This window comes from Epinephelus lanceolatus, chromosome 11 (genome assembly GCF_041903045.1).
Source record: "Epinephelus lanceolatus isolate andai-2023 chromosome 11, ASM4190304v1, whole genome shotgun sequence".
NCBI lineage: Eukaryota > Metazoa > Chordata > Actinopteri > Perciformes > Serranidae > Epinephelus > Epinephelus lanceolatus.
Genome location: NC_135744.1, coordinates 36,878,400 through 36,901,492, shown reverse-complemented (window position 1 = coordinate 36,901,492; position 23,093 = coordinate 36,878,400). Strand labels below are relative to the sequence as shown.

At 41.4% G+C, this 23,093-nt stretch overlaps 1 protein-coding gene across 10 annotated transcripts in view; it reads right to left on the bottom strand.

Moving 5' to 3' along the window:
* The window catches only part of rapgef6 (Rap guanine nucleotide exchange factor (GEF) 6), a 181,568-nt gene that overhangs the window by 35,221 nt on the left and 123,254 nt on the right, over window positions 1-23,093 (bottom strand). For all 10 annotated transcript variants that reach the window (XM_078172587.1, XM_078172591.1, XM_078172588.1 and 7 more), the window contains 9 exons: window positions 17,398-17,578; window positions 15,036-15,172; window positions 11,492-11,650; window positions 10,120-10,272; window positions 8,589-8,753; window positions 7,128-7,235; window positions 6,590-6,793; window positions 5,724-5,832; window positions 5,360-5,603 (listed from right to left, as the gene is read on the bottom strand). In XM_078172587.1, the coding sequence (XP_078028713.1) occupies window positions 5,360-5,603; window positions 5,724-5,832; window positions 6,590-6,793; window positions 7,128-7,235; window positions 8,589-8,753; window positions 10,120-10,272; window positions 11,492-11,650; window positions 15,036-15,172; window positions 17,398-17,578 (1,460 nt within the window). The remainder of the gene's footprint in view (window positions 1-5,359; window positions 5,604-5,723; window positions 5,833-6,589; window positions 6,794-7,127; window positions 7,236-8,588; window positions 8,754-10,119; window positions 10,273-11,491; window positions 11,651-15,035; window positions 15,173-17,397; window positions 17,579-23,093) is intronic.

The following is a 23,093-nucleotide window of genomic DNA, read 5'->3' as shown; positions in this document are numbered from 1 at the left end:
AAAAGAAATGACAAGTAATGAGGATTTTAGCTCATTCAGATTTGCACATTTGTACTTTGTGTTCCTGCAGTTCCCTTTTGAAAATGTGTTGGTGTTAGCATTCAGCCCTTTGTTCTCTTGTGTGTGTCCAGCACTTGGCCACATTATGAGGCAAAACCGGACTTGAGAGACAGGCGCCCTTCTACCTGGCTCTTCAGCCACACTCAGGGATATGCAAACGTCAACCTTTACATTGATGGCCTCATTAGACTGGCTGGATCTGCATACATGTGATGGAAATGGCAGCTCTTCTGAGACGGACAGGTTGGGTATTGTGTTTTTGAATAGCCCTGCCTCAAATGATAAATGTGGGTTCCTGAAGGTTAAATAACACTTGCTTTAACAGTTGTGGTAGCTTTAAACTTTCAAGCTTTAAGACTGACTGAGTAGGTAAATTTATGGCATTTTATAGAGGGAAAAAAAATGACAAACATTGTAAAACTAGAATAAAAGAAAACAGAAGCAATAAGGTCTGAAATTGACACTTGAATATTGATGTTAAATCCACATTGCATTCATTTCAATATGTTGTCGTTATGAGTTTGTGATGCAGTCTGTAATTGAGCATCTGAGATAGAGAGTTCATCTTGGTTCTGCCTGCATACTAATTGCAGCTTCCCTCTAGGTGTGTGTGTGTGTCTGTACAGTATGTACTGAACACGGTGCAGTAATGCGGGGCTTCCACTGACACAGCCGAGAGCTGCTGTAGCAAAGCCTCTGTAATCTTTGAGTCACTGGTCGAGGTGCTGCGCCGATAAGATGGAAGGACGGTAAAAACAGACACAGGTAGATAAAGAAAAGTTAGAAAATGAGAGACATAAAGAAGCAGGCAGGATAAATAAGTTGGAGGGAGGTGAAAAAAGGAGGAAAAACGAAGATTTATAAAGCGGATAATGGTGAAATTGAGACAGATAAGAATAGCGCGGGGCTCAAATAAGACTAAACTGACACTGTTTGATGTTGAATGCATCCCAAGTCTGATCATTTTCACACTTTGACAAATGCAAGTAAAGGACACACGTGATTACACCTGTATTTTGAACCAAAATTACAAAGTACACAGGCCAAATCATTTCGGTTTGAGACAAGTATGACACACTTTTTTAGGTTTAGTACATTAAATATGACAAATAGAAGATATCTAGCAGTAAATAAAGCATTAAAGCTTTTTCCTCAAGCTTCCCAGTTTTTAGGCGTACAGGTATTTATCTGATTTACTTTAGATGGCAGGTGTGCTGAATGTCAAACATCAAGAAACCAAAAGCATCTGCAGCTGACATCACTCTTTACTATATAACACTGTAATTAAAGTGAGGTCTCCTTGACATTTAATGCAACATCTCAGCAGAATACGGCACCTTTGGTTGAATAACAGAGCATCTAAGACACTCTAGAAAGAAGCCGTGAGCACAAATGAAACTGGAGAGAAACAAAGAGAAGGAGCACCTTGACTTTGTGGAAAAGTAAGATTCGTGAGTTAAAGCAATTAGCATGAGATCTTCAAGTGCAGTCCTCTAGTGATGTTGTTGAGGGTCAGCGGTGCTTTGTGTGTGTTTGTGTGTGTGGCTGTCTGCCATGTGCGTGTCTACAGATGGATACTGAATCAAATGTTTGGAGGATGGGGAGTTACGCAGGAGGTCTTACCCAAATAGGCCCCTGAAGCAGCGGAGACAAACAGGAGAGAGACGACATTGAAAAGCATGAAAAAGAAAAAGAAAACAAAACAAACAGAAGCAGAGCTCTGCTGAAGTGATTCAGCAATACAAGTGCAGCAGAGTGACAAGGCCTCTCTTTTCACGCACACACTCTTAAACCAACATGAACACATATGTAGGTTGACAACATATACAACAGCAAATAAGTGTGGACACGCTGACAGGTTTGCTGAAATAAATGAGCAGAAAAGTGTCAGGAGCATTTTCATAAAGCCAGCATAGATTCACACACAGCACAGGACAGTGCAGGATTTGTGAGAGAATACAGCTTTACTATTTGATTTCATTCACAAAAATACTCATGAGGGAGCAGCAGGAGGCACATAATAACCACATTTTTAGAAACATTTTAAAAACAGAATTATCAACTCTACTGATCACATACCAAACAACCCACAAATATGACAGCATGTGCCCCAGTGTCTCCATCAGTTTTTACCCCACTACTAGTAATCATTTCCTGGACAGTTCCACAGCAGCAGTGTGGCGAGCATGCAGTAAAACATGGACGTCTTGCAGGGTGAATGTCAAGATGCACAAACACTTAATAACACAATAGCTACAGTGTGATATGCGTCATGATTTAGTGCGTGTGACTGCATTATAAAGCAGTACAGAGGATGAAAATGGCATCATGGGACGTGGGGCTACTACTTAACCGTCATCTCACTAAATCATCTAGACTTCTGAGACAAACTGACCAAAGGCTAAAACCTCCGTCTATTGCTTTCCAATCTGTGGAATGTAAATCAACCAGACTGGTCAATATGCGATGTGTGTAAAGGTGCATATGCATCTTCATTTGGCAGAAAAACAAGTTATTTATTGCCAACGTGTCCTTGTCATGTAAAATCCCTGTCTGACGTAGAGCACAATGTCAGCCAAGAACAGACAGAAGCAGCAGCAGGTAGCGTAGGTCTGTATATGTATGCAAGAGCATCTGAATGGGATTTTAAATTGTCTAACAAGATTATTTTCCTTTTTTAACTTGCCAGGTGTTTAAGAAGTGAGCAAAAGCATTGGAAATGTATCCTTTTTGAGAGACTTTACCATGGCAACGGTGGTCCCAGGCTGTGTCCTTGTGACAGCCAATGTGTCCTTAAAATGACAGTGAGTCCAGTGTGTGTGCGTGGGCGTGCTTCAAACTGCATGGTGTCTTTTAAAGCTGGGATGCGGGACTTTTACATATAAAGGAACGTCCATTACATTCAAGCCCTTGCCAAACAGGTTCATACAAAGTTGATTAAGCCTGTTGCCGTCAGAGAAAGCTCTCTGTCTTTTGCTGTATACCAGAGTTGTGGTGCTGGTTGTCTGCGGCAACTTTGCCATGCAGATGCACCAGACGTGATGCATTGACAGAAGAACAAAGATACAAAACAGTGAAGGGGGGAGAAACCAATCCCTTAGAAGCAGCGCCTGGCTTTGAAGCCAATCTGACATTGTTGCCAAACCGTGGACTGACAACCTTTGCGTCCACCACGTGATGCCAGTGAGCCCAAGAAGACTTCTTCCTTTGGACTTAACATTGTGAAAGAAATGTCTGTAAATCAGTGGATATATTTTTTGGAGTGTAACAACCCCTGAGAAATGACTTCACGATCAGAATTTGAGCCATTCAGTCCGGTAACATCCTGAAAGTCTAGAGAAGCTGCAGGACTAAATTTTATCCCCAGTCAAGTTAGCAGAGGGCTAAACAGGAAGTTAGCTGTCAGCCAGCGAGAATATCTGGTGCACATGCTCTATGGGCCCCACAATGCAAAACATGCAGGTAATTTATACCCAGGAAATACATTTTTTTTTTGCTTCATGCACCACTGAGCAACTATCATAGGAATGAACAGGGCCCCGCCCAGAATGCTGTATCCAGTTCTCTTTATACATCCATGGGAAAGACCACAGCCACAGAGCAGCAGCTAGCAGTACAGCAGTTAAAGCGGAAAATCCTTGGACGTGTCTAAGAAAAGTTTCTGGAGTGGATGTCAGTATACAAAAGAAACTCGAAGACTTGAAGAGAGCGCTGCTGGGGGCTGGGGAGATGCAGCAACTTCACACACAGGCATCCGTCAAAAGCAGGCCTTGATGGTGTTTGTGAAATGACTCTCACAAAAGCAAAAGTCCCGCACTGCAGCTTACAATGACATCGTCCTAAAAGCAGCCTGTACCTTTTGTACACATACATCCATCCGACAACTTTACCATGTTGCCTCCCGTCATAATTTCATCCTATAACAGGCACTGATGAATCCCGATTGACCCAAACCACCCGTCTCATCTCCAGTCCCTTTAATCAGCCATCAGTTCCTTTGAACCAAAGAGTGGTTTGAATGGTGCCGACCGGCGAAATAAAAAAGCAATGAAAGCTCTTGTTTGGTCGATAAATAGAACGCAGCGGAGAGCCTTTGGAAGCCGTGCACCGAGTCAGATCAATGGCTGCGTGATAGCGTGTTGCGTTATGAGACAGACACACAATCAGTTTTCATGCAAACTGTGTGGCTTTGTGGACATAATTACTGTGGAGCAGGAAACTGATAGAGTGGAGACAGTGAGGGAGGAAAGTGAGGGAGGGGACGCAGATATGACAGTGTCTGTGTGCGAGTGTGCAAGTTTACAGTGTGTGAGGGCCACGCTGACGGTTAGCTCTGTAATTAACAGGGCGAAAACAGTGTCTTCTCTCACACACACTGACACAGTATGGAGTTTAATGAGGCCTAGAGAGGCATGAAATGATGAAATGAAATCAAGCCTGTATCAGCACGTTATGGGTGGAATATTGAATGTGAGCCTCCATCTGCACAATTGCTTTCAATTGCTCCAGATGCTGCAAGTATAACGGCTGCTTGTGGATGACAGCGACAACGGCTATATGATGATGATGACGCCTTTTACATTTTCATGATTCGGCTGAATCATATCAACATTACAGCAGCTGAAGATAATTGAAAGAGTAAAAAGAGGATTGCAAGCACATGCAGGAAATTTTCAGAGCAATGTCCCTTTAACCACAGCTTATAATGGGATGGACTTTCTGTCATTGATTTGTGTGTACTACCACCTTCCAAAGGGAATGCAGGTAAGCATTTTAGTGTAAGTTGGGTGAAGTCTCTCCGTTTCCTGCTCATACAAGCCATGAGAGGAGGCTGAAATGTGCTTCTCTATCACTTTCTGAGGTGCAATAAGTGGTTCAGTTCAGTGGCAAAGCTAGAGGCTTAGATTTCTGCTCACGACTCCAACATTTCCTGTCGGCAGATGGTCACAGCTTGCTACAATACCGATGCAGTGACAGTCGACAGAGAGGATTGTGCACCGGCTGGAAGGTAAATCCTCATGAACTCTGATTAGCTGATTTTTTTGGCCACTTGGGGTCAGCGAAAACGAGATGTGAACACCGCATTGATATCACTACCTTTTAAATTGGCATTGTAAACTTGATAGCACACAGTTGCAACATTACCATACATTTGGAGCTGTGTATCTGGCCACCTGGAGTCCTTCTGCCTGCTATGCTTCTATGCACATCTAGACTGAAATATTACCCTTAATCCATTTTATTCCCATTCAAGCACTTGCAACTGTACAGAGAGCAGTATCTTCATAAATCCTCTTACCTGAATGGTTTGGGCGGCAGTATGCTGAAGCGCGTCTTCTCCAGCATCTTCCTGATCTTGTTTCGGCCTCCTGATACAGTGTTGGCCTTCATTTTCCTGGTGCTCTTGTGGTCTGTCGGGAACTCCATGTCTCCAGGAAGGTCCGGGATGGAGAAGCGGTTGCCTTTTTTCTCCTGGATCTTGGGAATGTGAGGGCCGCCATTTTTCTTCTCATGCATGATCCTGCTTAGGAGCTCTTTGAAGACTAGATGATGATGGAGGTACAGAGAGAGGAGAAAGAGAAGTGGTCATCTTCTCAAATGATCTGCACTGATATGAACTGAAGTGGACTGTTCTTTATATCAAATACTCTGACTTGGCTCACCGAATATGTTGGTTTTGACGGTGAGAGAGAGGTGTGTGTTGTTTCTTAGGATGTCAACAGCCTTGGAGAAGGAGATGTTCTCAAAGTTCTGACCATTGATCTCCATGATCTGAAACAAGACGAACAAAATTAAGAAAATACAGCAGGAGCATAAAAAAACACCCACTTAAGTCCCTTTCAGATTATCCGTGACTGAAATCTGAAACACAACGCTTGTATTTTGGTTTGCCTGTCATGATATTATTCTTGACTCTCTTGACTCAGCATATCTGTAAGCAGTTTACTAACTGCAAAGAGCGAACAATGAAGTTTCAGTCCTCTAAAAACTACACAAAAAAAGGAAGTGTGTAATACAGTGTTACTGCTGGGAAGCTTGATTTGAACACTGTTTTATGTCACCTTTAGATCAGATAAATCTGCAGTTTGCAGTTGTTAAATATAAAGAAAAGAAGCAGTCAGAAAATGTGCCGTATAAGCCAAAACAGAATTTCTTAAAATCATAAATAGGAAAGAAGTTTACCTGCATCAGATAATTAAGAAATGTGAATAAAGATTAACATTTTTGAGGACAGTCAAGATGGATCTTCAAAGAAAAGTTGCCTTTGATCAAAACTTGGTCGTCAGACATCATGTTCCTCTTGTTTCTTTCTGGTTCACTCAAGGCGTACCTTTATGGAACGCACTAATGATCTGTCTTTAATCTTTCTTAGTGCAATTCAAGCTTCAACTCCCAGCTGAGCCACTGAATGATACTTGGAGTTTGTTATGCTGACCGGTTCTGCTGCTTAAAACTATTACTGCACAATGCCGTCAACACCATGCTTCACTGTAACCTGATTTACATTCTGTATTTTACACCCTCTCACCTGATCTCCCCGTTTGAGTCCAGCCTCCGCAGCTTTGCTCCCTGGTTCCACCGACTCAACAAAGATGCCGAATCCTCTCTCGCTGCCGCCCTGCACACTGAAGTAGAGTGGCGACTCCCGGGACGCCTTCTGCAGAGTGATCTGTCTCCACTTAGCCTTGGCTGCACATGCAATGTTCAGCAGCCGCAAATGGCCCTTCATTTTCTGACAAGGAGGGAAAAATGGGAAAATGATGAGCGTGATGAGTCTTGCATTTAAATTAGCTTTTGCTTCCTGAGGCGTGCATTGAAGTTTTGGATGCTAAAACAACATTCATAAGCAAATGCTTCAAGGTGATTTAAAAACAGTTTTTACATGAGAATATCAAAAATGTCACAATAACTGTTTGATCTGAGCAACTATTCTGACAATGCACGGACTGCAGGTATATATTTGTGGAGTACTACAATTTAAATTAACCAAATAAACCGAGTAAAAAGTGACAAAATAATCGATGCACTTAAGTGCACACTTATTTTAGATTTATGTTTGAGCTTACTGTGTTTTCTAGATGTTTCTCAAAGTCCTCCAGAAAGTGTGTCATGGCCGGGTCACCCTCAAAATCATTGAAGTGGTTGTTGACCCACAGCAGCACTATTCTCGTTACCTGTGAGACACAATGAGAGCTTTGTTCAGTAAAACCACAATACGCACACTTCTTTTTTAACAGTTTCTGTCACAATGTATTTTCACTCTCCGCCTTCTTGTTCTATTTAAGTATGAGCTGCTTTGACAAGACATATGTTTAAAGCTCTTGCAGAATGCTTATACTGCATGTGCTGGGTCAGAGGTTCTAATTAACTACTTTGCAGGACCTCGGGAGCTGGTAGTTGCTCAGGGACGCTGGCAACATGAGTGCAATCATCGTTTCTCACTATGTTACCATGCTGTAAAACTGTCTCTGTTAAACATTTCTCATTTATGTACAAAGGTTATAGGAGTTAACTATATCTTTAATGGCTACCAAACACTTGTTTCAACTGTTAGTCTAACAAAACGCACCCCTAATGGTCAGATTTTTGTTTTTTTTTCATTCCAGTTATAGATCTGTCTTTATTTACTGAAAAAAAAAAACACCTTTAGTAGCTTGTACTATAACACACAAGAAACAGCAGGGAGGCTAAATAATGACCATGTGCATGGCTGTGGAGAAAATGTTTAACCATTGTTTGGTTGACTGCTTTATTTCGTCCTACAATAATTAGGAGTAAAACCTGAAGCAAAAGCAATTCAGAAACAATTATTTCAGCAGGTTTACACTGCCGGTAACATTCCTCTAACCTTTGCAAAAGGTCAGAGCAACCGATGCAACAACACGGAGCATCAATCAATCAATGTCCACTTTCCTCTCTCTCTTAAGTTCCTCACGGCATCTTTTCTCCTCTCTTTGCACATTCTGTTTCTTTCTCCCTGCTCGTTCTGTACAGGATTAGATCCTGTTAAACGGAGCTGAAGATTATAAGCCTGAATGACAACCACATAAAGACTATTGACAATAGAAGACTAATCTTAGGTTAAAGCGGTTATGGACAATGGGAGTGTCAGGCATGAACAAATCGCTGCTGGGTTCAAGGACAGCTGAGCTGGCTGAACTTGTATCGATCGGCACGTGAGCGGTACAACAATTTCCATCGACATGCATGAATACAAATAATTAGGGGAGTGCTGATGGGAGTATAAGGACCGTTATTTAAACTGCACATATAAAATAGTGCAGAACAGATATATACAGTTTTAGAATGCATACTCTTCAATACTACCCTGCACAAAAACACCTTAACACTCCAATCCGAGCCAAACAACCCGACTGACCTTTCATGTCGGCTCTTACCCCAACACACACACAAACTTTGCGTGCATGGAAATTTGCACAGCCTTTCATATATCCATCCATGTACTGTACAAACACACCCAAAATGACCAAAACCAGCCGCACACACACAAGCGCAAACAAATTTACCGTGTCACGGAGGCTGTCCACGTGAAACCACTCCAGCAGTTTCTTGCCAACCTCCATGGGATTTGACAGGAAGGTCCTGTAGGTCAGCAAGAAGTCCTCAATGTAGGTGGGGTCCACCACCGACGGTTCCTCCACTAGGTGCATGATCAGGCGCTCCGGGGTTCCCTAGGGTGACAAACACATACACAAACATGAAGATAAATGGAGGAAAATATACGGCCAGCACTTATACATACACATGTGAGACAGCTGGTATGACACAAGGGCACGCATAATCTATACAGACACTCCCACACACACACAAGCATACAAAAGCGTACACACACACACACACACACACACATTGAAGCGAGCAGGCACACAAGCACATGTACACACCAATTTGAATAAATTATGTCGACATAAATCAAAAAAGTGACAAGGACATAAACTATAAAGATGCAGCTATTGAACTGAGCTGTCAGTCACCCATCGATAAAGCAAAGACACATGCACACACACACACACACACACACACACACACAGAAGAGAGAGACAGACTGGCTCAGGCTTTTGTTACTGAAGTATCACATCTTTTCTTTTCTTTTGTAGAAGACCAAACCTAAATGTATTGTTTGGGACAACATATTTGATTTCTTTGTCTAGATCTTTCCATTTTTATTCACAAGAAGCAGATATACAACGTCCAAGACACTTACTCTTGTGGTTTCAGCAAATTTGTTAATGTCAACAGAGCAGAGGTTTCTGGGGAAACGCTTCATTTTACAGGGAACAGAAACTAGAAAGGCATCCACTTTTGTCTGACACAAAAAAGAACAAAGCCAAAAACAGAAGCGGAAATGCTAACACTTGTGAATTGACTCATCTCCACTGGATATGTTTTGGAGCCAACAGCCTTCCTCGGAGCGGTGGCCAAGAGAATCTTTAAGGCCCATTATCCGATCAATACCTGGCTGCCTCTGGAGGCTCGGGAAAAGGATCAAAAGGCCTTGGAGCACACTGCAATGTAGCGTGCAAGAAAATGCTCCAGCAAACACTAATAGTGCTAACGGTGCCTCTAAACGATCAACTAAAAACACCAGGCAGCTGCATTGATGTTTTTGCAAGATACTGTATAGGGGGCACGGTCGAATCATAATGAGGTGGTGCTCAGATCAATCCAAGGTATGTCTGTGTAATAAATATATCATAATGAACAATAACTTCTTGATTTCAGAAGTTAGTCATGTTAACTTGAATTCAGTGTGAGCTTAATCACACTAATTAGCTTCTGGATCTAAACTGATCTTAAGTTTTAACCCCAAACTACCCTGCATCCCTATTTTTCCATCCACAATGGAGTAACATTTAACAGAGATACTACAAGGTGTTACTTTATTGATCTTTCTCAAAGGTCGTGCTCGGATAAACAACAGAAACTTTGGAGACTAGAAGAATTTCAGCAGACACTCCAGAACAGCAAAAGGCTTTCTCAAACCCCTGTTTCCTTAAAATCTAACAACACAGCACTTAAACATTTAACATCACTGACCTTGATGACAATGTGCCCCTTTCGGGTTCCGCTGCGGTCAAGCTCCCGGTGCTCCTTCACCATCACTATCTCCCCCTCCTCCTCCACCTTGTGCGTGTTCTTCTCCACATGGTTGAGGATGCGCCAGTAGTCCTCCTGGGCGACGCAGACGAACTGGTCGAGGACGACATGGGGAAAGCGGGTGAACTTGTAGTAGAGCAGAACACTGCTTGGCACCACCGTCGGGTACTCAAACAACAGCAGAGAAGAAGCATGAAGGCCGGCAGAGAGAGGCATGGGAGGGATGGACGGATGAAGGAAGAAAAGACCAACAATGCTAGTTCTAAAACTATCTCAACTCAATTAAATAAGGCTCAATAAAAATGCCTAAGGTGACCTAAATTCCTCTCAACTAGCCATTTTGCAGTAGCATCGTCTACTTCAATTTGACACCAGAACTAAACTAACTTCCCATTATATCACATTGTGCCACGACATGGCTCTTCACTACCCTACAGTACTGTCACTTGCTGCGCTTCCTTTGACTAAATCTTCAAGTTTTGCATTTGCCTCACTAAGCCCTACTTCTGCAACTTCCTTAGCTGAAGACAGGAAATGATGCGTGCAGTGGAGGAACTGAGCAATGTGGACAGAGGGACTGGACCACAAATACACGCTAGACTTCTTTTACTTTTGTAAACTCACTGTCACCCAGCTCTATATCAAGACCAGCTTTTTGTGAGAAATGTGTATGGCTATTTGTCAACACGTCTGAAAAATACACCACTACATGACAATGTACAGGAGGCGTGTGGTTCAATTGACAAACAACATTCTGTATTTTAATGTTTTTTTTAGAATAAATAAAGGAAGGTAAAAATGAGAATCTCTAAATTAAACTGTGTCCTGATGTAGTTGTGGTTGCAAACCCCTAAACTGTGGTGTAAAAAAAAGAAATTAAGAAAACCTAACTTTGTGGTTCTTGCACTTTGACACATATTTTGCATGATTAAGTAAAGCGGTGCAAAAATGCAGAAACAGTGGTGATAGTGGTATCTAGTACAACACGGCTATCAAAATCAATTATTGTAATTATCAGTGCATGGCTGTCCTGGTAACAATGGCTATATCAGATACTCTTGCTTACTAAATAAATTAAGCTTCATGTGTAGTTGACATTTGCCTTAGTCTTACATGAGTCAATGCAAGCAGAGAGAATTGTTTTGAGGTAACATAAGTTGCCATCACTTCCTTTCTTAACTACAGCATAAGACTGTCACACAAGTCTTTTATTAGTAATCACCCTGAAGCTGTAAGTGCACATCAACTTCTTGCAGCAAGCAGCTCAACAACTGTTAATGATTTCTTTTTTGTCTTTATCTGGCGTCTTTACCTGGCAGTCGTCCCCCTTGGTGCGAACTTCTCCTATCATGTACTGTTTATCCAGTGAGGGTGAGATGCCAAAACTGTTGCCCATACAAAAAGTCTCGGTTCTTCCCTCCGGATGGCTGATCTCCACTGCCCCGTTCAGGATAACATACCAGAGGTCCAGCTGCAGAGAGGTTCACAGACACATCATCAAAATCATGAACCATATAATATCAAACACACAGACTTATCCACAGCTAAATAAATCTACTGTACACCGATGTGTACTTGAGCACTTATAGTGTTGAAACTACCGTTATGGAGTCACACGGAAACAACTTGGGTTGGCACACACGCAACAGCATCAAATATGTAACGGTTTGACTGTGGATCAGCAAAAATCATTGTGTTTCCCTCTATATGGCTCATCATCATTGACATGACTTTGCAAAGTTCTAGCTTGAAGGAATACTTCACTCCCCAAGTGACCATGTGCACATCAATTCCTCACACCTTGTTATGTTAAATTCTTGGATGGTTCAATAGTTCAGACTTCAAAGATGAATAGCAGTTTTAATGTACTGAAGTCATAGACTAAAACTAAAAAAACGAATCCTTTAAAACTGGTTCACAACTGGTCCAGCCACCGGGTCCAGATTTCTCTGTAGTCATTAGTTGAAGGTCCACACAGTTAAATATATTTAGTGACATACTTGTGTTTGGACTTGTCGTCAAGCTAGTTTGCTGTCTCTGTCAAGTAGCTGTCTGTTAGTCGCTTACTCCACAGCAGGAAACAGCACCTCAAAATAAAAGCTCTGTGCCAGAAATTCACTGTACTTAAAAATAAAGTGTATTTTTTTTACAAACTTGACATGTTCGCAAGTCACTTGCGGCCCATTCAGATTGGACCCGCAACCCACCAGTTGGAAACCACTGCTTTAAAACACCAAAGTCGCACAATGACACAAACAAACTAACTATTTAAGGCAGCGGTAAGCCAGCAGCTCCCATGCTCAGAAAGGTACAATTATGGAGTCTGGCTTTGAAGATAACATAGATAAGTTTCATTCCCCTGTTACAAAGGGCTGTATGATTGGTCAGCACTGAGTGTTAGGTTGAGCTGTAGGCTCTTGGTAGGCACACATATTACTTCCTTCTCATCTGGCTGGCTGGTAGTGGACGGGGCTTATCAATTAACTCAGTGGCATCTTTATAGTTTATGTCCTTGTCACTTTTTTTCTCAGCCACGACATTGCCCGCTCGTGGGGAGCCTCGTCCGAGCTCGCCGCTGTTGCTGCTTAGAGGTAAGCCCCACGCACAACCCCACCGCCAGCCAGCCATGTTTCCTCTCTGCACACTCTGTGTTAGAGAATGAAGTTGCCTAGACATGACCTGAGTCAAACTACCAGTCATTCTTGTAACACTGAGCATATGACTGGATAAATGAAGGATGGATGATACTGTACAACCCGTGTGACAGTTTGTTAAATGATGTCTTGATATAGTGCACTGTTGTTAAACACGAACCCCAAGAATTTTCTCCATTTTTAAATTCTTCTCCAGAGGCATGCAAGAAAAACAAAGTTTTCTTCGTGGATTTGACGGAACATGTGAATAACTGATCTAGAAATTGTCATTTGAGGGATGAAGTCTTCCTTTAAATCATTAGATTTCAAGGAGCACACTGGGTATCACTGCTATGGAATACCCATTTTTCTGAAGCATCTGGAAGTAGCAGCACTATCCAAGAAATAGACCTACACCACTGCACAAGAACGACTGTTAAAATGACTATTTGTTCCTGACTGACATTTATTATTATGCGAGAATAATGTGCGTTGTGTGAGGCATGAGTATGAGTGGTGAAGAGGTATTGTGTCTCTAGTGGTGGCTTTTGAAAAGGAAATGCTGGCAGGCACAGTATAACAAGCCATTCATCCCGGGTGTGAGCGGATGGAGGGAGGGTGAACGAGCCCCGGGCTCCCTCCGCAACCATAACTGATATTTCCTCGTCATTGCCTTTTCATTCTCTCAACGTTTCTCACCCTGCAGATCTCCAATTCTCTCTGCAATTCTCTGTTTCTCTTTCTTTAGGCCAGCCCTGTGCTCTCCTTATTTCTCAGCAATGATGGAATGGTAATAAGTAAGGTGAGCTAAGGTAATCAACCACATACAGTATATATTGAACACAAAAGTCCTTGAGAGACTATTTTCATAAAGTGTGCATGAATATAACACTTCTCATATACTATGAATTTATATCATGAATATTTATGGCAGCCGGCAAAGGTGGGTAAACTATTATTTGCCAAGTTTATATTCTTTAAATAAAATGGCAGGTAAAGAAACTTCAGTGGGTTTCGCCCTCCACTTGCATTTCTCCTCCTTTCTGTCCTCTGAAGCACTTCACCTCTGTTATACCACTTTAGACTCTTTATTTGCCTTCCCCTCCCTCGCTCACTTAGCAGAGTTGTGTTCATTTGTGAGAGGAGCCAAGTGCTTCTCTTTGACCTTCAACACAGGTCCACAGAGAGACGCACAGAGCAGAGGAGACCTGTCCATCAACGGACTCGACACAGACAGTATGGAAGCGCACACATGTATATGCACACTGCCTATATGTGTATGTGTGTGTGTGTGTGTGTGTGTGTGCATGTGTATGGCTTTGTCCTGCTGACGTGGATTCTCTTCCTCCTGGAGCTCGGCGTCTTGCAGTTCATTGCCATTTATCACCCTGTCGGTTCTAATGCCTCTGTGTGTAACCAAACAGCCATGACAGAGCTCCCGTTTCTCGGGCATGTAACTTAATTAATTAGCCGTGTAGCAGCTCAGGTGATTGACGGGGCTTTTACTCTGCAGTGACTTTGCACATACCAGTTTCTGTATAAGAATTAGCTTTGGATAGACTGGAAGATGGTGTGGGTGTGTGTGTGTGTGTGTGTGTGTGTGTGTGTGTGTGTGTGTGTGTGTGTAAACAGTGAAATGTCAGACATCAGTGTGGGCCTGTGTGTGTGGTTTCATGTGCTTTACGAGTGTCATCCTTTCATCATTTTCCATTTTACCAACTTTTGAATGTCCACTTAGGCTGGCTTCAATGACTCCCTTCATATTTGTGTGTATTTTTGTGAGTTTTTGAAAGGTTATGTAACTGTTTTGCAGGCCTTGGAAAGACAAAATAAGATCTTTTAACTGTAATTATATTAACGATCCAATTAAGAATCAGCAAATGCATCCTAATTCAGGCTGAATAAAGCCAAACACCAGTTTTTAATGTTAAGGGATTTAAGTGTGATAAATTTCTCAAAATACAATAAAAAACAAAACATATTTTGCATATCATAATCAGCCTGTTAGTGATTATTCTAAGTGGGAAATGCAGCAAAAGAGGCTGGTAATATGAAAAAATAATAACTGTAATTCCTGCATAAGCTCTATACTTAATAAACTCTTAAAGATGAAATTAAGAACATCAGTTTCAAAGCTCTCTCAGACTGTTACAGAGCCCTTTTACAGTCACTGTGATACACTTCTGTTAACACAAGTCTGTGTGTCTCTTAGCTCATTCATACCTCCTGTTTGTCGTGTAGTATGACCGTGCCAGCCTGCTCCACCACCTCAAACACCATAACGCTACATAAGTCTCTCCGCACAGACATGGTCATGTTGGCAAAGGCAGGCAGCTGATGCATGAACTCCAGTAGTTGCTCTGTTTGGGAGAGAAGAGAGCAATGGAATTAAAAAAAAAAAAAAAAAAGCTTAAACTCTTGTGAAACATGTAAAAAGCCTGTATTAATATAACTTGTGTATCTAAAGCAAAGCAATGCTTCTCAGGTGTGCTGGTAAAACACTCATTGATTCTTTGTATTGACGAACAGCAGCATTTCTAAAACAAACTGGTGGTCCCTACTGTGAGCAAAGCCTGTTCACACACATCACCAAGGCCGATACCAATTCAGGTACAAAGAAAAAACCTTTTAGAAAATGTTAAAATTGTACTCTCAAGGCTTTCAGGAAGAAAGCATCAGCACTCAAAATATTACCATTTTTCATCTTTTATACAACCTGTAACCTTTCAGAAATCACACATCATAATAACATACACACACAGAGCACAGTATATCTTAACTGTTTTCATCCAGTAATGAGCAGTGCTTAAAATTTCCACGCCTAAATGAGAAACTTTCACACCGTGTTCCTTCCCTACAGATCTTCTGTCTACTTCCTCTGCACTGTGGCCAAGAACAGAGTGACCTAGCTCCAACCTGCACACTGTGCAGCCTGGCTAAGCAGCTCCCTTTTATTCCCCCTGCTGTTATCGCCTCATTCATTTCCTCTATTTCTCTTTGTCCTTCTTTCCTTTGGTCTTTTAAAAAAACTGGGTTAATCAGCCATGTATTTTAAGTAAGTCTTAGTGTTTTTAAACAGTTTGAAGTGCCAGATGGTTGGATATTGTCAAATGAGGAAAAAAACAGAACAGCAAAGTTTCAATTTAGTACATGTAGAGTGCTATGAATGGAAACTAATCTGATCTGGTAAGTTTAGCAGAATAAAGCTACATTAAATAAGGTAATTTAAGTAAAAATAATATAAAACAAAAAGCCTCTTTTCATCAGACTAAAGTTTTACAGTAACTTACAGTAACCTGGCAAAATTTACCAACATTGACTGATTAATCAAGTACTAATGGAAACTACAGCGATTAAATAGTTGTAATCCTGTTATAAATATTTAGACGTCGTCATTAAAGATTGTTTGAAGCACTTGTTCCTTTTTGGCTTGTTACCCCTTAAAGCAAAGCTGTGCCTTCATGCCAGCCCTCATCACTTTACATATGTTTATAGGCTGTGAGCAATTCATTCAATGACTGATTTTTCTCTCCAAGTTATGTTCATTTAAGTATTTTTTAGGAGCAAGAAATGGTGCAATTATCCAGGCGAATGATGGAATAAATTCTGAAAAAAAAAAAAAAAGAGTTTTCATAGCAGAAATGCTTCAAAGTCTTTTAACCACTTTGCAACCCCTGAGATTTATTACAATATCCTTTGGGTGGTGCTGTTTGGTTGAGGGTACAACCCGTGATAGACTGAAAATATCTCTGCCCAGCTATTTAAGAAAAGACTTCCAGAGAGTCACTGAATGGGGCACAGCAACTGAGCCGGCAAAATAAAATGTAATAGCAAGTTACGACAAAAATTCCAGTTTGGTAAAAGGTATACAGAGCAAAACTGAGTGCCTGACTTCACGGAAATGAGATGCTCCCTTTTGACTTTTTACTGGTGGTGTTGATTCAGTGTTTTATATTTGCAAAACTAAACTCAAGTGAACTTCACTCATGAAAAAATGTATTAACATTTTCAGATACTAGGGTTGAACCTAGAGACATCTTTTCTTCAACGCCTCCATCTCTTTCCTCTGAATGAACTGAGTGTGACCAGTCAGTGTTGAAGGCCATGAGAAGGCCAGCCTCCCAGCAGGCACGCAGCAGGCCAGGCCTTTACAACTCCTCTCAGCTCTCTGATGTGGTCACCTTCTCCTCCAGGACCCCACTGGGTCCCACTAATGAGATCGTTTCTCTGATTGCCTGCTTAAAAATACACACTGGAAGGGCACCCATGTTTAGAGACCACTGTGAGGGGTCTTTGTGTGTCTCCTCTGTGCTTACTGAATGATAGATGGTGTGTGTGAGGGCCGTGTGTCGAGAACATGAAGTCTGAAAATAGCAACTGACAGCCCTTGGGTGCATCAAGTGACGTACGGGCACATACTGTGTAAGTGCCTGCTTCAATTACAAGTAAGTCCATTTTACTGAAATGTTAAGTGTACTACTCACTGATAAGCAAGTAATATGAGCTTTTGGAGCTATTTTACACTTCTACATACCATTTAAAGTCAATGTGATGACAAATTACACAGAAAAACAGTTGGACTTACCAATGTCGTCATCGTTACGGTCTGCCGGGTCTTTTTCCAGACACTCTCGGACCAGGTCTCGGCCCAGGAGGGTGTCTGAAGCTCTCTCCAGGTCCTCATCCTCTTCTTCTTCTTCCTCACTGTCCACCGCAGCCTCTGGAAGTCCAGACAGGTCCACATCGCCTAGCTCGCTCTCTGTGGCCTGCAGCAAAGACAGTGAAGAAGGCAGCACAGTGGTTGGTAACAGCACAAGGAAGGTAAGAAGTAGGACTTCAGAAAAATAGTATTGTATGTCTTCTTAGAAAAAAAATGTCTTATGGATATTCATGGCATGTAATGATTTAAGATTGGGTTTTATTTTACTTAGGATTTAACCTGCAAAAATGGCTGTCTGATGCTTCAATTCCAGTAATAACGTGACCTAGACATTAATATTGGAGCAGTGATGTGAACCATAACTACATTGTTTGCTAGCCTTGAAACCTGCAAACATTGTAACATAGTTCTATTAAATTATTGGGATATGAAGGGAGCACCAAACACGATTATTAAATATTTCCTACTGTGTCAGTTTCTGACAACTAGTCAGTCAGCTATGGATTTAAACAGTACCTAGACTTTGGAAAAAAAATGTGTTTTAGTTAAGTGAATGACCTTAAAATGTGTAAAAGATTTAAAGCTGTCAAATACCCCCTCTACCTTACAGCTCTGGTCCATCCACTCTATATTTTATGAGGACTTTCAGTGATATACCTAAAACATGAGGAATAACCTTGAATTGAGCAGCTGTACCTGTGACCCTGAGTTAAAACCCCGACACCAGGTCCCAAACTAGAAAACAGAGGCAAACAGCCAAATATTTAAATCCAGCAGCAATAATTCATATTTAACCGTATTTCCCGGTGCGGGGCAGACAGATGGTTGGCAGGGTACGGCTCAGGTCAGGTGGGAACTGAACCATCGACCTCGAGGTGGAAAGAGGAGCTCCCGAGTGGTAGCTGCAGCATTACAGGCCATCTGTTAGCCCCTTGCAGGTAGTGCTTATAACAAAAAGAATTGTCTGGCAGTCTAATTTTCCCCTCAGTCTGTCTATTCTTAAAACAAATTGTTATTTATGTTTTTAATTAATATTTAAAAAGACTCCAGGCAGGAAATTCACCTACTCCTCTAGCATTGGAATCTTTAATATGTAAAAACGTAAGCAGGAAGGTAAGAAGGTAATGCACTGTATTGAATTTTATTCATTCATTCATTCATTTTCTGTAACCGCTTATCCTGTTAGGGGTCGCAGTGGGGCTGGAGCCCAGCTGACATCAGGCGAGAGGCAGGGTACACCCTGGAAAGGTCGCCAGACTACTACAGGACAGAGACAGACAACCATTCACACCGATGGCCAATTTAGAGTCACTAATTAACTTAGCCTGCATGTCTGTGGGAGGAAAACCCATGCACGGGAGGGCTTCCTAACCCTAAGGTTCTAACCAGGAACCCTCTTACTGTGAGGCAACCATGCCGTCTGTACTGTATTTATGGTTTACTATCATAAGGAACGGTTTGAATGGACCAGAGATAGTAACTATTATGGATCCTGAGGACTGGCATGACTGATTTTGTTGTTGACAAATGTTTAGTTTTTGCTTAGCTAAGTATATAGAAGTAATATATCAAATTTTTGGAGTGGTACTGCAAATTTCAAGTAAGAGAAATTTATGTGAGTATGTTTTTCATTCTTGTTTATACGTTAGTGTATCATTTTCTTTCGTAAGTGTTTTACCTTTGGCTATTAGTGCAGAAAAAATGCATTGCTGTCCACTCACTTTATTTCAGTTTCTGTAGTTGTTTTTTTTGTGTGTGTCTATTTTACAATGTCCATGAACAAAGGGCTGGGCGACATACAGAAAATCACAATATTTTTGGTCAAATACCTTGATATCGATATTGCAAAAATATTGTAGGGTTGACTACTGGTGCTTTAACAAAACATTTACATGATAAGATTTTTGATAATGTGTAGTAATGTGGTTGTAATGACTGTGGGTGAGCACAAGTAATTGAACGACTCTAATGGTCTGGTAAGTTACATCACTTCACTGTGATGCAGCCTTGAAAACCAGGTAAAGGCAACACTAATGGTATGACATTAACCGAAATCTAAGATGACATCTAATCACATCACAATACTGATATAATACTGATTTATTGCCCAGCCCTACATACACCTTGTTGTCATGGAATAAAAAGCAAGTCTAAAAATCGAAGACGACCGAGGGACATTAGCTTGTAGACACAAGTATACGTACACACATATTGATTTAGAATAGTGGAGTAGATTTGATTGTGATTTAAGGGGTTGAGACTGGTGGAAAAAAATAATTTCCTACTCTTTACATCGCTGTACAAGATGGCCTCCCTAACCAACACTGCAATCGACATCTTGGGTTCTATGGAGACTTGGTACCTGGCCAAAGGGTTTTATAGGTTTCTCTGGAGGAAGGGGGATTAAGCTAACAGTCCTTGCCGAGTTCAGGCACGGGTCCACTCTTGTTTTCATAAATTAGATTGGACAAGCATTTTAGAGGTCTTTTAGAACATACCAGCTACTCAGCTCTGTCCTGTTTCAGGTACACTTCATTTGGGGAATAGACAAGCAAGAAAAAAAAAACTTTCCTGCCCCAAATAAAATGTAAAGCCTGATTTTATTTTCTTTGTCACCAATATTAAATGACTGACACAATAAGAGAGAGCTATAATGATTTAATGATTGGACTTTGTAGAACAAGGCAGAAAGCTTTGCTGGCTAGAGCTGCAGGATAAAAAGCAGCTAAAAGGGAATCACATGCAGGGATAAATACTCCATCTGTATTAACCTGCTGGACAGTCAAACCAAATGTCTTAGCAACAGCTTGTCCTGCAAATTGTTCTACAGTATAAAAATATATTTTTCTTTTGCTTCATCTCTAATTTATTGAGTCTTGGAGGAAATTTGTCTCGTGTATTTATCAGGCCAGCACTGTGCAGAACAAGACAAAGGCCAAAAGTGCAGCGGTACTTTTTAAAGTTCCCAACAAGAAAGAAATATCTTCATGCTGTCAGATAGAGGCTGTTACATAGGTTGTTAAAATCCTGCAGAAAAGGTGGCCTTCAATTTACAACTTTGTAGGAAAATGGAGAAAATGGAATCCTGAGACAATAACACCCCGCCTGTCCTCTGGCCCTCTGCCACTGACATATCTTTCAGTGCTTTTGAGAGCCTAGTTCATTCAGAATGCAGGATGTGCCCTTTCAGTCCAATTCCCCCGGTCTCAGGCTGAGTTTGAGCAAGGAGGACATTTCCTAGAGACGAGGGACATCAGCTCTGCCCAAGAACCCCCACATTTTACAGTGCTGTGACAGAATAGCAGAGATAGAAGAAAGGGAAAAATGACGGAGGGATGCACAGAGGTTCAGGATATTGCCAAGAGATGAAAGAGAGGAGGGAAAAGTGAAGCAAAGAAAAGCGTGATGTGGGAGGAATAGAGAATAATAGAAGAATGGTGGGTGACTGACAGGAGAGTGATGAGAAGAAGGGAAAAGGGCAGAAGGGAGGAAATGGAGAAATGAGAACAGGAGCAAGCAGGAAAGTTTGAAAAGTTGGTGAAGAAGGAGTAAAGTGAACTGTGGTAAAGGTAAGAGAAAGAAGAAGAATGAGTGGGAGAGACCCATAACAAAAACAGTTGCATTGACAGCTGAAGACCACAACTGACTGGAGGGTCAGCACTTTAAGACAGCTGTAAACAAACACAGAGCTGGGTCAGCGACAAGCTGATGGGATCAGATCCGTGTGATACATATCTAATATCAGGCTGAGGAGATCAGGTCTCTGTGTTAAACGTCGGACCCAGGTTGACCTGACTTGCATCAATCTGCAAATGCTCAAAGGCGGAGGAGGGAGCACAGGTTGTGGCAGATAAGGAGGTTAAAGTATGTGAATTATGTCATTTCAGTCTGTTTTTTTATTGAGAGCACAGGTGAATTTCTAGTGGACACTGACTAATAGCTCCCATGATTCCTCTGAGGTTACTATTTATTTTATTTCTTGCTCCTTATCCTACTGGACTGCATCACTACAACCTACTGAGACGATGAGGGATATTTACTGAGGATCTGCAAGCTCATATTTTATTTGCTCTGGCAGATCCGTCTGGTCCCCCTCCCAGCCAACCAGATCCTGGTCAGGCCAATCACAACAGTTCATCTAGTATGGGTCAGGTTTGATACGAGGATTGACAACTTCTGGAGCCTTTGTGCTCCACACACAATACGTAATGACATCATTTTTGACTCCACACCACAGCTCATCTCTGCACATTGTGATCTGTTTACATTTGTCTGTAAATCAGCTGTCATAATTAGCTGCTCTGACACCCCTTGGAAATCAAAAATCAACTAAGATGTTCTAGACGAGTTCGTACCTTTGAATTGGTCTGCCGATGTCAGGCTACCATAAGACTGCACAGAGACTTTGCATGGGTAAAATATAAGACAAGCGTATATTTGGGTTCATCGAAAATATATTTCCAGGGCTTCCTGTCTCAAAATATCCCAGGAGGGGATGGAAATTTATGCAAATAGCTGCTGCGACTAACTTATCATTGCTGACTGACCACTGCTGCACAGGAAATAGTGCCTGAAATATAATCCCTCTGAAAGCAGGTGTAAAATCTGTGGCTTTTTTTATTAAACACACACAGAGGGGGAGTGAAAGTGAAGCCAGGTCTAAGCAGTGAGTCAGAGAGACAGAGAGAAAGAGAATCATCAACCACATGAGGGTAAACTTCCCTACATCGATGGCAGCAAAATACTGTAAGTCTCTTTGCTTCAAAGTATACACCGTGTGAGAAGTTCTACTTTGTTCAACTATATTGGGTTAGTGTTTTCATGCTCTCCATGATTATACTGTTGTATACTAAAATGTATTTGTTGTGAGTAAAATAAATCCTATATAGTGGTATTTAAGTATATTAGCATCGTTAAGATTCTTCACTGAAATGAACTTGCTCATTAGTTTTGTAGCCACCAGCGCCCATTGATCATACCAGCTCATTAACTTGTAACTAGCTCATTAGCTTTTAGCTAATGGACCTCGCCAGGTCCACTGATGAATGCTAACAATGCTAACAAGCTGGTGTCAAAAGGGAACCCCGAGCAAACCATGCACACATACACAAACGTGTATAAAGGAAACTTAAATACTTCAGCACCCTGTGAAGAAGAGCCAAGGCTGAGAAGTTAATATTAAAAGGTTCTTGGATCTATTACGGCTTTCTGTGTAAAGAGGGGAGATTAGGAGAGCTGAGGGATTAAAATGATGAGATGACAGCCTTGTCATGTACCCTTTTATGGATTATTGATTCACAGCCATTTTAAATACCCCACACTCAAGAGAGGCATTTCATTCCAAAGCACACTGAGCTATTGAATGCTCAGAAATGTCACGTAAAGGTGAGGCTGATAGAAGAGGAGGGTATAAAGACCTCCTGGTCCGGCAATAATACTTTTGCACGTTTAACATTTTACACTTTGTGCATTAAGCCGGGTGATTGCCATAATAGCGACACGGAGTCACGACACGAAGACAACATTTTTTTAGTGAGTGAATTTATATTTAAAAGGACGCAATCAACAATTTTTTAAAAGGTCTACATGTTTTCAGTGCTTTCATTAAATGAGTATGTGTG